Source organism: Paramormyrops kingsleyae, chromosome 1 (assembly GCF_048594095.1).
Source record: "Paramormyrops kingsleyae isolate MSU_618 chromosome 1, PKINGS_0.4, whole genome shotgun sequence".
In the NCBI taxonomy this organism is placed as follows: Eukaryota; Metazoa; Chordata; class Actinopteri; order Osteoglossiformes; family Mormyridae; genus Paramormyrops; species Paramormyrops kingsleyae.
This window is the reverse complement of record NC_132797.1, coordinates 12,704,287-12,720,118: the sequence shown is the minus strand read 5'-3', so window position 1 is coordinate 12,720,118 and position 15,832 is coordinate 12,704,287. Positions and strand designations below refer to the sequence as shown.

The 15,832-nt window shown below is 40.4% G+C and overlaps 1 protein-coding gene and 1 long non-coding RNA gene across 4 annotated transcripts in view; one reads left to right on the top strand and one right to left on the bottom strand.

The window, feature by feature from the left end:
• Positions 1-3,590: 3,590 nt before the first annotated feature.
• Positions 3,591-9,628, bottom strand: LOC111846537 (uncharacterized). Its single transcript, XR_002838902.2, has 2 exons — positions 5,410-9,628; positions 3,591-5,332 (listed from the first exon to the last, which is right to left on the bottom strand). It is a non-coding gene; the product is annotated as an uncharacterized lncRNA (long non-coding RNA).
• LOC111845649 (beta-1,4-N-acetylgalactosaminyltransferase 3-like) overlaps positions 5,273-15,832 on the top strand; it is a 63,058-nt gene continuing 52,498 nt past the window's right edge. For 2 of the 3 annotated variants that reach the window (XM_072709828.1, XM_072709829.1), the window contains exon 1: positions 5,273-5,480. In XM_072709828.1, the coding sequence (XP_072565929.1) occupies positions 5,273-5,480 (208 nt within the window). Of the gene's footprint in view, positions 5,481-13,372; positions 13,400-15,832 lie in introns of those variants that run through there. The other variant, XM_072709834.1, reaches the window with a different exon arrangement.

The window sequence follows — 15,832 nt, the reverse complement described above, 5'->3', positions numbered from 1 at the left end:
TGCGGCTAAAGCGAGTATGACGTCAGCGGACAAAGACCGATTGAGTGGACCTGATGGCTGGACCAAAAGCACAAGGTTGGACCACTTGGACGTTTGTTACATGCAGAAAGCTATACCCTGTGTAAATAGTTTTAATGGGTTGGATGTGTAATCAATGTAAAGTAATTTGATTTTAAAAATTAAGTTGTGATGTTAATATAACGTGCTTTAAATTAAATGTTTAAAATGAACTTATGCTGTTGTATCATGAAGTGTTACATGAATGTTTAAGTGAAACAAATAAGCTATGTTAACATTCATTGTTCTTATTAACCGCTTAAAAAGAACTCAGTAAATGTTTGTGAAAGAAATAGCTTACTCTAACGCCACATTAATTACTAATGAGTTACAGTGTGTTTCACTTTATAATACTGTTCTTGTTCTTTAGTAACTACTATGGAAGAAGTCAGTAACGCCACATTAATTACTATTGAGTGACAGTGTGTTTCACTATAATACTGTTCTTGTTCTTTAGTAACTGCTATGGAAGAAGTCAGTAACACCACATTCATTACTAATGAGTTACAATTAGTTTTATTTAGGTCATTAGTAAGACTTCATTCCTTATTTAAAATGCATACATTAATTTCTTAATGTTTAGAAAAGATCAACAATATCTGGTGGAGCACATCATGTAGCAAAACACGAGTCTCTGTTTGACCATCCCTTCAGTTGGACTTCAAAGCACAGTTTGAAGAACACTGGCACACGGACTGAAGTGAAGTAAATAATTAAAATGTAGGTACTGTATACATATTTTAGGCAGTAATATTTTGTAGAATAAGTTGTATGTCATACAAACAAGTATAGGAAGAAACAAGACTGTTATTCCAAAAGGGAAAAAAATGGCAAAAACCATTGAGAACAGTAGCCTGTAAGTTCCTGTTAGTCCAAAAAAAAGCACTGTTCATTTGATGAGTAATGAACTAGTAGTTATTAGAAATAATCCATAGCTAGTACATAATTCCCAATGAGACCAGCAATACTCAATAGTTCCTGATGAAGTAATAGAAAACTACTATAATAGTTAGTTCACTATTACCTATTGAGTAATTAAGCATAACTCCTTAATAGTTAATAGTACCAATTTAGGTGTTAATGAAGCGCTACTCCTTTGTTGCTGCTTACTTCCTGCATATTTACCTGTTAACTACGGAACAGTATTATAAAGTCAGAATTCTGACTTACTAAGTCGCAATTGCGAGATATAAAGTAGCAATTGCGAGATATAAAGTCGGAATTGTGTCTTACTAAGTCGCAAAATATGCAAGATTCCGTGGCTTATATTTTTTTTACTACCTGGCGGAAACGGGCTTCCATAATCCTGGGTGCCGAAATTGCCATCTCTACTCAACACCCCATCTCCCAGCTTTTGCTCGTGATTTGTCTTCGCTTCGCCTTTTGCTTATTGTATTTTGGGAATTACTGTTAAGACCCGTTTTGGCTTTCGACTTTCGCGCTTTTGGTTTCCGATTTGGTTTTGGTTACTCGGCTTGTATTTGTTTACCCGTGTTTTGACTATTGTCTGGTTATCGATTATATATATAGTTATCGATATGGTTATCGATTATATATATATATATATATATATATATATATATATATATTTAAATATATATATATATATAATCGATAACCATATCGATAACTATATATATAAATATATATAGAGAGAGGCCTATATATAGTGTGTGTATGGGTGTAAAGGTTGTAGGGAGTGACTGCCATTTGTTTTTCTGCGTATACGGCGTTTTTTGTCCCTGTTTTGTGGTTAGTGAGGGTTAGGATAGCGTTTGTCTTTTGTTTCACTTTTCTTTCGGGAAAGGGAAGTTTCGTCGGTACGCGGGTAGTTACTGTAGTTCCCCACTAAACATTGGACGTCGGATAGAGGTGCAGATTATGTCTATATTACTGTAGGTCCGTCAGTCCATGACCAATTCTGGACATCTATACAACGTCCAAACTAGGTCCACAATTTGAACGTCCATCCATGACCCAACTTGTACGTCAATATGACATTCAACATTTGAACGTAATTTTTTTGACGTTAAGTGGACGACTATGACAGGTGCAGGAAATATAGTTTTATTTACAAATATCAACATTGTTATTATCAACATAATAAATGTGAATACAGATTATTTCGAAACAAACATGATTAATTATGCAAATGCGTACGTATTTTATGTGCATTTGCGCTGATATGACAATAAATTATATCGTGCATTGTTTTTCCATGTTCGTTCTGAAAACCATGTGAAAACTGAGTACTGCAGAGCAGCTGTAACAGTTTTATCCACGTCCCTCGCGGACACTTTTCTGCACGTGCAGAACGCGGGATTTCAAAATCTGGCAGCAGCTTGATGCCCGGTCGAACAAATTAACATCCAGCTTGCTAAACCAGGTTAATGCTAAATTATGTTTTTTACTTTTCATGATATTTTAGCTCTGTACTGTTCTGTTGTATACACTGTAGCACCTGCGGGGCTCATGTCCCAGCATGCCCCGCGTGCAGTTGTAAATAGCCATTGTTGTGTTGTTGCTGTTATTGTTAATAGGTAATTCCTTATTGTTGCGCATGTGTTTACTTGTATCTTGTGTGTACCCGGTCTGATCCTCGTGTGTAATTAGCTTACATAAATTTCCCACCGATTATGCGTCTTACAGTTCGTTGTCTGACAACTTTGTGTTTCTTACATATAATTATGTTTGGTGCTCGTTGGGAGCCTGATATAATCCTTGAACGGATTATTAGTTGAGTGGGTGTTCGATCCCCGACAGGGTTGTCTCATAACACATAACACAAATTAATCCATAAATAAGTTGTAAAGTGTGATTTAGGCAGTGAACTGTGGGACAAAATTAAATGTACCGCAGTTGAATTGTTTGATTACGTGTTTCGTCACATTTAAAATGATGAAAATCCAAGGGGTGTGCATTATCCCCCAGAGTCCACTGATGAAAACACACTCCATAGGACATGGCTGTCTCATTTTGTTTTAGAGCTATTAATCCCTTGGTTAACAATCGCGCTATCAACCATATAGTAGTGCTTGACATGTGTTTCCTCCTACCTAACAAGCCCGTGTTCTCTGTGTATATTACATTTTTTTTTTTTTACAGTGTAGGTAATGACTGGGTAAGTGGCTACCCTCTTGACACAAAAGCAAAACATATTGATGATATTGTTTTCCTGGGTTGTCCCCGCCAGAAAATACTTGAACAAACTTGAAATACTTGAACTGAGAAAAACATTCTATTGCCATTGTTTGATTTATCTGTTGAATATGAGCTTGCCATGGCTGAAGTCTATGAGAGAGCAATTATTAGAGGGAAGGTTTTCGCAACTGAAAATTATGGAAAAGGGCACATGCATAAGTTACACTGTTGAGCTAAGAAATGGCTGCATTGGGGTGATTAAATCAATTGTTAACATCACCAAAAACAAAGCAAATAATCCACTGTTTCAAATTCAACTATTTCATACTGAGGTAGCCAGGTAAGTTGTTGTTGTCACGTCCGGGAAGAACAGAGCAGGCTGGACCCAGATGCAGGAGACCCAGAGGTTTATTGGGACACCGAACAACAGACAAGTCCAAAGGGGCAGGCAACAAGCGATGGTTGAGAAGGCAGGTAGAGGGTCGTGAGCCGGAGAGATCAAGACGGGCACACCAGGGAACACAGATGAAGCAGGGCAGGGATCAGGAAGACGAGGCGGGCAGGCAGGTCGGGCAGGGTAGGCAGGGCAGACGACGTGGCACAGAAGACAAAAAAGAGGAAGAATGCTTAGTAGGGCGCATGAGGGCAACGATACTTCGCAACAGTGGTTAGTCAGAGTGCCGGTTAAATAGATGATCGTCAGGAGGCTTGGTCACGTGGTCCCGCCCACCGAGGCGTGACATGTATCCAGTTGACAGAACTTATAAATAAGAACATTTAATTTAGCAGCTCATTGATAAATATCTTTCAAAATGTAATGATTGAATTAAGTAATGTTTATTAAATGCTATGTCTTTTGGATCTGGTATAAAAGTATTAAAATAATATTTATTATAAAATAGGCATTTTCTGCATTTGTGAAAAATGTATTGAATTTTTATAGCAAACATATTGTTGTTCGATCACTCAACAGAACCTTAAGTATGATTGTGATGTCCACAAATGAGTGAATTTGAAGAATTATACAAAATGTACAGAACTGAAATTACATATATTTAATTTGAATGCATCATTAGAAACAATTTATTCTCAGTACGAATTAACATTAAGACTGGTAATTCATATAGAAAGCAGCTAGTATATTGTAAGATCAATCCATTCATTTTCTGAAACTGCTTATCCTATTCAGGGTCAGGGGTGGTCCCATAAGAAATATATACATTTCCAATGGGACTGTGAATATTCTTATAGAACCAAACAGTTTTTCTATAAAGTCGATAGATTGTCCAATAGGATTTGGATAAATTTATTGGAATCCTAAAGGATTCTATTGGAAAAGGTGAAAATCCTAAAGGAATTTTTGACTAGGGATATTGTACCGCCGGCGGGATTTGCATATCATCTTGCCTCGCCGGCCATCATAAATAGCCCCTTGTGTGTATTTGTTACATGTACAGTTCCTGTGTTAGTCCTGTTCAGGACTGTAATAAAAATGTCATTCTCCTCTGCTAACAAGCCTCCTTATTCGCTGCTGCCGCGATGACCTTCCATCTATTACAGCATTGCGCCGATTTAAAATATTGCGCTGACTGGTTGCACACTGGCCTAAATAACAGTCTAAAATAAATTTCATATGAAGTCGTGGGCTGGCATCCACAACATGTGTCAAAGCAAAATGACTACCTAAAAGACAATAGATTTGGGATTCTGTGACACTAAAGAATATCTTCTTTTGGTCTTTTCCCACTAATATAATTTGCATGAGAGCTGGAATAAACGTTTTTTTTAAGCAAAATGTCAACGGATCAACCATATTTATCGTAATAAAAATATAACAAATAACTTTTGTTTTGCACCTTCTACATGAAAATCAAAAATGCGTCACACATCTCGCTAGTCTGGTTTCTGTAATGTTTGGAATGTTATCCAATATACAGTAAATAACTGCTGCAGGTCCTTTCGCTTTATTCTCAGCGCGGTGCATCTTACCTGTCCGTCAGTATCTTGTCGGACACCTCATCGGGGGTGTGGCCTCTTTTTAGCGCGGAACACTCGACGAACAGCTCAGCTCGCCATGAGCTCGGACGTCTCTGCTGCTGCTCAGCCCAACTTGCGACACATGCATCTCATAAGTCTGTCGGCAGTCGCCAAAATGCTGCACTTATTCCATCACAAGAATATGCGTCGCATTGTTAAGTACCTCATATTTACCTCCTTGCTGATAGTCGGCTTATTCACAACCTACTTTTACTTAAAGGAAAACGCCGGTAACTACGGACTTGGTAAGTGCTGGATATGTGCTGTTTACTTTTTTCTGTCTGGAATCTTATTTACTGTCTCATTCAGGGAGGAACCTGTTATTCGAGAACAGTAACGAGTATAGAGTAAATTAATCAAAAGTTGGTTTTGTCATGGATGCGGGCGGCTCGGGCACGAGAGCGAGGCATGGTGCACAAAAAAAAAAGGTAAACGACCCACTTGCGGCTCAAAGAAAATCAAACAGGGCTTATTAAATAAAACAGAAAACACTAGAAACGCAACAAAACCAAAAGGACCACGAGGGGTCAAAAACTAAAAAGGGATTAACAAAAACTAAATAACAAAAACCAAATACACGTTGAACACTGAAAATATCTAAACCATCTAACATCCATGAAACAGAACAATGAACCACTCGTGAATTAAACAGAAGCAGGAACTAAAATACTAAAGGGGTAACGAGACTAACACAGGACAGGTGAGACTAATTAACAAAGACCAGGGAAACAGGGCACAGGTGAAACTAATAACTCAAAGGAACTAAAAACAGGGAAACTAAGAACTAACCAAGGAAACATAAACCAACACTAGGGAATTAAACAGGTAAAGACACAAGCAGGGGCACAAGGAACAAAACCAAAACCAACTACAGTGATTGGGTGGTTGCTAGCTGAAACCTCAGCAGAATAGTCTTATCTCCACTGGGCCGGCAGGTGTATTCATCAACAACAACAACAACAAAAATTATTTTTGTATAGCGCATTATCACAACATTACATCGTCTCAAAGCGCTTTACAGTATCCCCACCCAAAGCCCCCAGTGAGTAAGCTATAGGCGACAGTGGCAAGGAAAAACTCCCGAGAAGGAAGAAACCTTGGGAGGGACCAGACTCAAAGGGGGAGCCCATCCTTCATATACAGCCACGGTCAGAAGCCATAAGTAAATCATTCATTACTTTGACTAGAGCAGTTTCTGTGCTATGTTTTGGTCTAAAGCCAGACTGATATAATTCATTAGTATATTTTTTTTGTAGGAAAGAAGACAACTGACGAACTACAACCTTTTCCATGATCTTTCAAATGAAAGGAAGATTTGAGATAGGTCTATAGTTTCCTAAAACACTAGGTTCAAGATTTGGTTTCTTTAGGACAGGTCTAATAGCAGCCATTTTAAAAGGTTTTGGAACATATCCAAGGTTAAGAGATGAGTTTAACACATTTAACAGGGTATTGCTAGTCTGCGGTGCAATTTCCTTGAAGAATCTTGTAGGAATTGGGTCTACGAGGCTAGTAGAGGATTTACAGGAGGAAATTAAACTCAAGAGTTCTGAGTGTTTTATAGGAATGAAAGATTCAAAGGTCTTATTATTGATAGGCATAAGACTAGCAGGAGGCTGGCAGCTGTAGGTAGCTAAGGATGTGCACTGGATGGTCTGTCTAATCTTAGTTATTTTACCATTAAAAATGTAATAAAGTCATTACTCTTAAGAGCTTGCGAGTTTAATGAAGAATTTTGTGTTAACCTAGCCACAGATTCAAATAGGAATTTTGGATTGGTTTTGTTCCTGTCTATTAATCTGGAGAGATACACAGACCTAGAAGTCACTACTGCTTGTCTGTATTTAGACAGGCTCTCTTTCCATGCAGATTTGAAAACTTCTAGTTTAGTTGAGCGCCATTTGCGCTCTAGCTTGTGTGATGCCTGTTTCAGTTCCCGTGTATGATCAGAGTACCAGGGGGCAGGTTTCTTATCTCTATGCTTTATCTTCTTAAGTGGAACTACAAGATCTAGTGTGCTACAAAGGGATTTTTCCATGTTTGCAGTCGCCTGTTCAAGTTCATTTATACACGATGCTTCAGATGTAAGGCTGAAGGACCGTGGAAGTTGTTTCATAAATGTTGTTGTAGTTAGTGAGGCAATGGAACGTCTGATTCTGTACTTTGGAGCTGTGGTCAACGGGAGGCTATATTGGATTTCAAACGTTAACAAGTAATGATCTGAGAGCAGAAGACTCTGAGGTATAATAGATACATGTTCCACCAGGATGCCATGACTAATAATCAAATCAAGGGTATGGTTACAGGCATGAGTAGGCCCGACTACATTCTGACATACACATAGAGAGTCAAGAATAGCTGTAAACGCTATTTTTAAAGGATCACAATCTTTCTCTATATGAATGTTAAAATCACCCACAATAACAGCTTTGTCAGTACTGACCACCAGGTTTGTTAAAAAATCAGCAAACTCCTTAAGAAAATTACTGTATGGCCCAGGTGATCTATACACAATAACAATGGTGATTTGAGGTGAAGAGCTAGAAAGAGATGAGCCAGCAAGGCTAAGAACAAGAGTTTCAAGTGTGCGAATTCCCCCTCGAATATTCGTTGTGTACCTTTCGGTTTACCGTTTTCAGCCCAGTATGTGCAATCACACACATACATTTATTGATACGGGTGAAACCTAGCTTTACAAGCAGATGTTCAACATGGAAAACATTATGCTAATCGTAGCTGTAAGCTGGGTATGGCTAATGTTACAGTAAAATCCCGTTATAACGGACTTTAAGGGACATGGCAAAACAGTATGTATGCCCAGAACACAACTACAGGACACAATTTACTCATGCCACACCCCAGCAGACACACTTGTGGTGTAGATTATTATATTGTACATGTAGTAATCCAATTTTACCTGATCAGATGTTTGACTATTAATAATCCCGAGTACGTATCTGCGCTGGATATCACCGGTACACCAGGCGCCTTATCGGCGAAGCTGCATGTCCGTTATAGCCGAACAAAACTACTGCTAAAAGCGGCTCTGGGGACCAAATTGTTTGTCCGTTATAAGCGAAATTCCGTTATATGCGAGTCCGCTATTTCCTTTGTTTTTTTCTGCATGTTCTTGAAGGCTCGCGACTGGGACCAGCGGACCTCGTCCGTTATAGACGATATTCCGTTATAAGCGAGTCCACTATAACGGGATTTTTACTGTAGTGATCGTCATCAGTGGTTTAGGGAACGTTTTTGATTTCCTAATAAATTACAGCAACACAGGAGAGATAGTTGTTGATGAGACTGAGAGTCTGTCAGCTCTTATACCAGACTTGTATATGTTGCTGGAAATACATCCAATATGCTAACTTATTTGAGACGTCATCATCCAAGTGTGTGTACGACCAGAGCAAGGCAGAAACAGCCTCTGCAAGTTAGTCTCCCCGTGGCTTCTAAAGACACTTTCACCAGTAAATTCAGATCAGGCTAAAATTCCTTAGGGCTTTAGGGGTGTTTATCTCTACAGATATGCAGCCATATTTGATTACATATCTGTATATTTAGATGTGACGTAGTCAGACTTGGGGAGTAACGGAATACAAGTAACTTTGCTATGTTATCTGGATACAAAAAATAAATATGTATGATTAGTCTTACTAGTTCTTTACTGTGTCTAGAGGGGGAAAAATGCCACGATGTTAACCTGATAATGTTCTATAATCATGTATGTACCGTATTTTTCGGACCATAAGACGCACCGGACCATAAGACGCACCTAGTTGTAGGGGAGGGAAATGAAGAAAAAAAAGATTCTGAACCAAATAGTGTCCTACAATATTTTACGTCAACCATGTACAGTGAACAGTAGTCAACAGCAGCATTAAGAACCATTATCACTGTTATTAACAAATAAAGTCAGTAAAAAACAATAAAAGTACAAAGAAACAAGGAGACACTTCAGTAACAAAAAACTTTCATGTGTATGAATGATCCATTGACACCTGGCCACATCCCTCCCCCCTTTTATGGCGCTGATGGGGATGTATTTGGATCGTGTTTCACCGTTGCGTTGTTCACCAAATTACCATGCGAATGCAATTTGAATACGCGCTAATGCGGCTATTTAGAATGTGAATAGCGATCTTCGGGTGACAGCGGTACTACACGGCCCCGATGCAGGTAAAACAAAGTAAGGGGGTAATTTTTTGCCGATTTAACCTAATTTTAAAAACTGTAATACTTCCGACAATGGACGTTTTGAAAAGAAGACAGATTACGGATTTAGGCAGCGTTTTTTCATGATTCTACATTAAGATTTCAGCGAGAGATAAACTGAAATAGACGCGAGAAGTACGCTGCGTCGCCAACTATGCATTCGACCCCAGTGGGTTAAAGCATGTGAGCAGAGCAATATTCGGACCATAAGACGCAGTGACTTTTTCTCCCCTCTTTTGGGGGAGGAAAAGGTGCGTCTTATGGTCCGAAAAATACGGTATATTTTTATTTGAACATGTTCTGTTGCCTAATAAGAAAGTGATCTTTACTCTTTACTCTTGTCTTTAGTTGGCATTAATATAATCCAAAAATAACTACAAGTAATTACATTACTTTTTTTTGTGATATTTAGATTACTTAGACCCATACATTACTGATTACATTAACTAGTAACTGTACAGTATTACATTTTTTAAAGTAACTTACCCAACCTTGGATTTAGTTTGTTATTCAGACATGACAGACACACTGCCTTTGATTTACAATTGTTCCTGTTTAATAATAAATAAATAATTTCAAAACAAATTCTGTTGTCCCTGCTGTACCAAAATTGTATCGAACCGTGAACCTAAATCTGTGGTTTGTACCGAACTGTGAATTTTGTTTACTGTCGCACCCCTGCTTTTATCCCCTGCAATGCTCTAGTAGTGTTAGATAAATGGCCTGACCCTGCTAATAAAGCATGCATGCCATCTGTTGCAGCAAACATTAACAGCAGAGCAGGGCTGGACTGGGACAAAAAAAGGGCCCTGGCATTTTTGCTCAGACCGGCCCACCACAATCGGTCGGACACAACCAACAAGTACACCATCCTTGCGGTCCCTGTAGATATGCATATACTATATAGTCAGGCTGCGTCTGTCACAAGAAACAGAGGGGGAGGGGTGGAGCCTGTTAAGAGATGATTAGGCCAGCCCAGTGTCAATATGGAAAATGAACCAATGGGCCGCTGTCCCTGCTGTATGGGCCGGTCGTTGGCCAATTAAAAAAAAAATCATATTATATCGACCAGCCCCCAAGTGCGTCGGCCCACCGGGCATTTGCCCGGTATGCCAGATTACCAGTCCAGCCCTGCAGCAGAGTAGATGGCTGTACAGAAGAGGTCAGTGACTCTTCGCATGGTGCCATCATAGTACACCATACGTCCAACAAGTCAGGTCGGCCATGTAACAGCTGCCCTGGTCAACCTCAGCCTTTATCTCTCCTTCAGATGGTCATTTCAAGTAGTGGTTCTTTGGTTCGTCACTGTGGTTCTTCTGCTTTAGTTTAGCCCAAAGTGAAGGTGGGTGGTAACCTGCAGATGATACATTCCAAGAAATTTCTCCAAACTATGTGGAGTGGGGGTCCCCTGCTGCTATAGTGTGTAGTTGCTTGATTTTTTTTGAAAGGGAAACTTAAATGTTAAAAATTTTACCTGATTTTTTTCAGTGAAGTTAAAGTGTTTGAATTTAAGTTATCAAAATAATCAATTAGGCAGTAAATTGAACAGAATAGAATTGAATTGTGATAGAAATGAAAGATTTCCAGTACATTAAATCACTCCCATCAGTAAATGTAATTGAATCAAATCTCCTCGTGCCCAACAGTTTAACCTCTAACCTTACTCAGTGGCCTGCCTTGAGTGCACTGTCCCGTTTGTGCTGAGGGTGTTGTCCCACACCTAGGGCTGCACAATTAATAGCAAAAAAACAATCTCAATTCATACCTTTATGCGATCTCATTTCTAAATTACAATGGTTCTTCTGCATTGTATTACATCAGCTGTATCAAAAGAAGCGCTCCTACTTTTCCCCAGAGGGTCTCAAGTGTTCCATAATTTTGCATCCTCTCTAAAGGGTGCTTTCCAACCACACCGGGTACTAGGGCTGCACGATTTAGCGATTTCAAATCGAAATCGCGATTTTAAACAACGCAATTAGCAAGTCTCAAAAATCACGATTTAGGATATACATTATACAGCACGTCGGACCCAGGGTTTAAAACTGCTGTGAGAATACTTTTACAAATTCATGCCGTGCTCCCTGTGTGACAGTCATTCTCACCAATCACAAGTGCCGTGCTTCTCGCGTGCCAGTCATGTTCACCAATCAGAAGTGGCCCAAGAAGGCGTATAGGCCCACAAACAGCAAACACGTGAAACCCAAGGAAAATGTTACATTCGCGGTGCGGAAAAATACTGATTCCGCTACTGAGCTATAAGTGAATTGCCTTCCTATTACATGGTCCGAGATTGTTTCAGGAAGGTCCTGTCATCAATAGAACCGGCAAGCTCCTTTTAAACACCAGCTGCAATATACTTCAGCGTATCATACCTTTGTTTTTTGTTAATAGGCAGTAGCATTAGTATACCGCTAACCCATCAAAACAACGAGACAGTCAGTAAAGATCTCACAGCAGCGGAATTGGTGATCTCCAAAAAAGCCGTAAAACCCACAATACGGTGGTGTTTATATCATATGTTTTTGTGCTTATTAAATTTAAGTGTTTCCAAAGATTAATCCCACAACAGTAATAAAATAAAAGTCTTGCTTTAACATAAATACTAAAAGAATAGATTGCTTTAATCGCTATTACACTTGGGTATGGGCACGCCGTCTTATTTAGAAAACATACAAAAAGAGACGCATATAATGTTTAATCATTCGTTTTGTATTTGTCCGAGTAACAAAGCAAAGGAATGATAAGCTGCTTCAGTCGAAAACTGCATTTTAGTTTCACTTGAATTGATTTGTATAAAAAATAACGTATACAGTTGTTAAAAAGCTGAAACTTCGACCAACATGAAATCACCAATAAACAACTAATTCTATTTATTCAACATTTTATAAAATGCAGGGGCGTCGCACCCGTGGGGGATGTGGGTGTTTTAACACCCACACTTTTCCCGGTGAGAGGGTTCATCACCCACACTTTTTCTACAGTTTTCCCGCAGTTTTGAACAAATGCCTTCGCATTCGCTCCTCCGTTTCTCTGGCCGCTCTGTGTCTACGCTCGCTTCAGCTCTCCTCTCCCCTCCCTCTCAAACATGACACCGGCTGATGATTGGCTGTTCTGCCTTAAGTCTTGCCTCTCTTGGTGTATTAGATTTATCGGTCAGCTCGTGCAGAGGAGGCGGGAACTTATGGTTGTTATGATTATTTACATCTCCGTTTTCCAGGTACTTTCCCAGATAGCAATCGTTATTGATTCAACATTGAATTATGGTCAGAAAGTTTGTTTTGTGGTTGAAGTTACAACTTCAACTTTAAATCAACATTTTTACAACAACAACAATTTCTATGTTGAAAATGAGCCATTGAATCAATGTTGACTAAGGGTCCTGTTTTCAACATTGAAACTTTGGAATACGTTATACCCATAGCAGAGAAGCAGAATCACTTCATTGTTTTAAAAAGCTTTTTAAAATCACATTTCACTTTATTGTAAAGTACTTTGAGTTGCATTTCATGTATGAAAGGTGCTATATAAATAAAGCATCTTCTTTTTCTCTTTAAACAAAGCAGTTTTTCCACTGCAATGCATGCAACATATTTGGATAATTAAGCAATTAAAATGATGTGGAGAACTTTTAAAAGTCGCTCTTAAAGTGAAAACACCGACATTAAATTACCAACGGAAATTAAAGGCTTGCGCTGTGCATCCCTGTTTTTATATAGCGAACTGGGTCACACAGTTTTTTTTGTGCGGGGGGCGTATTATACACGTAGTTGTAGATAAATCACAGTTTTTTTAAATACATGAAAATAGTCATCTAAAGGTCATCTCTGGACAGAGACTGAACCGAAGAAGGAGCGCGCGGCCCCCTGTTCGGAATGTCCCATACTCAACCTTACCCGCCAGCGCCATCGCGCATTCACGCCATCATTGTCTTTGAGGCTGCGAAGAGAGAGTGAGTTAAATTTGAAACTTACTCTTATACTGGCCGGTTCTGTGAATAAAAAAAAACTGCTGTTATTGGGGCTGAGATGCTCCTCGAGCCTAGCCCGGTTGACGCGCACTTTACAGCCAGCTGGTGTCGTCAATGGCGAATCCGGTGTTCCGGGCAGTTCAGTTTCCCTAGGTTTCCCCTGTCGCGCGCTGATTTGTACACGGTTTCGCTGTTGTTTTCAGGTCTTTTTACGAAGCTCTTGAGGTAAACAAGCCGTATATTTTAAAACATCACATGCCTTTTCGATGTTGTTTTTTGTTTTTACAGATAATAAATTAAATTATTTAATTCGCTGGATATCCATGTGAGAAATACTTGAAGTCTGCAGTGTGTCTTTCATGTAGTACAGTATAGTAGGAATGTTACTTTTATTAGTTTCAGATAAGGTACAGTATGTTCAGATGTATTTCAGCAGAAACCTCATTAGTAAAACTATTGATGTTTGAATGAATATTGATCACAAACAGTTTCAATATTAAATCAATTAAAACAGCTGAAGTAATTCATCCCCCACACTTTTGAAAAGCTTGCTACGCCCCTGATAAAATGCATACTACGTTTAAAAATTTCCAGCTTTACGGTTTCAGGACAGAACAGCCACTCTGTTATGAACATTATACGGTTTTTTGAGTGTTATTAGTGTTAATAACAGCAGCTAACAACACAATAGCGCAAACAAAAGGGCTGCATACACCGAAGTAGTTCTTGCTTGTTCATTGGCTTGGGAAAAGGCGGTTCTAGTGTTATTAGGAGGTCAATAAGCGTTACCTGCAAGATCGCTATTTTTCTTTTTGCTGCAATTGTTTTCATTATTACTTTATTTAACTTGACACATCACATCTTTTAATTCTCATCCTTGCATTATAATATAGACCAGTTAATACTGATGGTATCTCATGCTGCTTCATATGTTTTAAAATTACTACACACTTAATATTGAAATGAAGCTTGACATAAAAAATAAATAAATTGAAAATCAAATCGTAATCGCAATTACTGTCGGAAAAATCGCAATTCGATATTTTCCCCAAATCGTGCAGCCCTACCGGGTACCTTACTTTTGGTACTTCAAGAAAGTAGCAAATGTATGGTACTTCCAGGTATTGGTTTTCCACTGGCGTAAGAACCGGTACTGTCACATCACAGTGCAAGGCAGGGTATTTTGTACTGAATTCAAAAATGGCTGTATGTTACAGGGCTGGTCGATGTGTGATATTAATACCAACATCACATGTTGTGCATGTGCAATTCTTACTTCGTTAGTCAGCTAGATTAAGATCAGGCTGTCACGCCCGGCTCATACGATCCTCGTGTGTGCCATGCCCCTCATTACCTACGTGTACTACCCCGATTGTAATCACCTGTTGCTTGTTCAGTTCAACCTGTCTTGTGTACTTAGTCCATGTCTGCGTGAGTTTCCCTAGATCTGTCATTGGTGATGTTTACTGTTCATTGCTGTCCGCCCTGAATAAACCCTCCTGTTATAGTATTCACGGCTCTCTCGCCTGATTCTCCGCTCGCCCGACACGGAGCGTAACAGAATGACAGATCTCCCGAAAGACTCACCGCAGCAGGAAGAAGACCCATGGCTCATCCTGCTGCAAGAGGTGATGTACTGGCGTGAGCAGCCGGAGGTCCGAGAGGACCCCGGCTTATCCGACTTAGCCGACCTGAGTTGGACCCGCCTACAAGAGGTTACCCCACGCACGGAAACGCATGCAATAGCGGAAGTACGCGCTAACCTTCAGCGGATTGTCGAACTGGTGACGGAGAAGCGGCTCAAGCCTTGCTTTCTCAGAGGCAACCCCGCCTCCACCGACCTGCCCCGGCCGAAGAAAGAAGAGGCGCAGGGGAAAAGGAAGGAAAGAAGCCCCGACGATCTTCTTGGGGGCTTGCTCACTTCGCCCCGCTGTCATTCCTGCCAGTAGGCACGGGGAATTCCCGATGTTCCGGGAAGTCGCTCCCGCTACCAGCTCCGCCGATGAGCAGCCGGCCAGCTTTGGAGGCTTACAACTTTCGGGCAGCATGCCTGGGCCAAGGAGGGATATGCGCGGTAAGGGATGCCATTCCCCAGGTATCCAAGGCCCTTAAAGGGGCAACGCCTGTTCGCCCGGCATTAACCCTGATGCCTATTCCTGAGCTGCCCGGGGTTCCTGAGCTGCCCGGGGTTCCTGAGCTCTACCCGCGGCCCTGCCTGCTGCCGCCGCTCTGCCCGCAGCACCGCCTGACTCCGCCACCATACCAGTCTCGCCTGTCCTGTCTGCCCTACCCGTCTCGTCAGCGCCCCCTGCCCGGGCGAGAGTCGGCGGTGCCTGCGGCACTGCCTTCCGCTGCGCCTGAGGTTCTGGCGCCACCTTCAGCTATGGCCGCCTACAGCCCCTCTGCCTGCAGCTA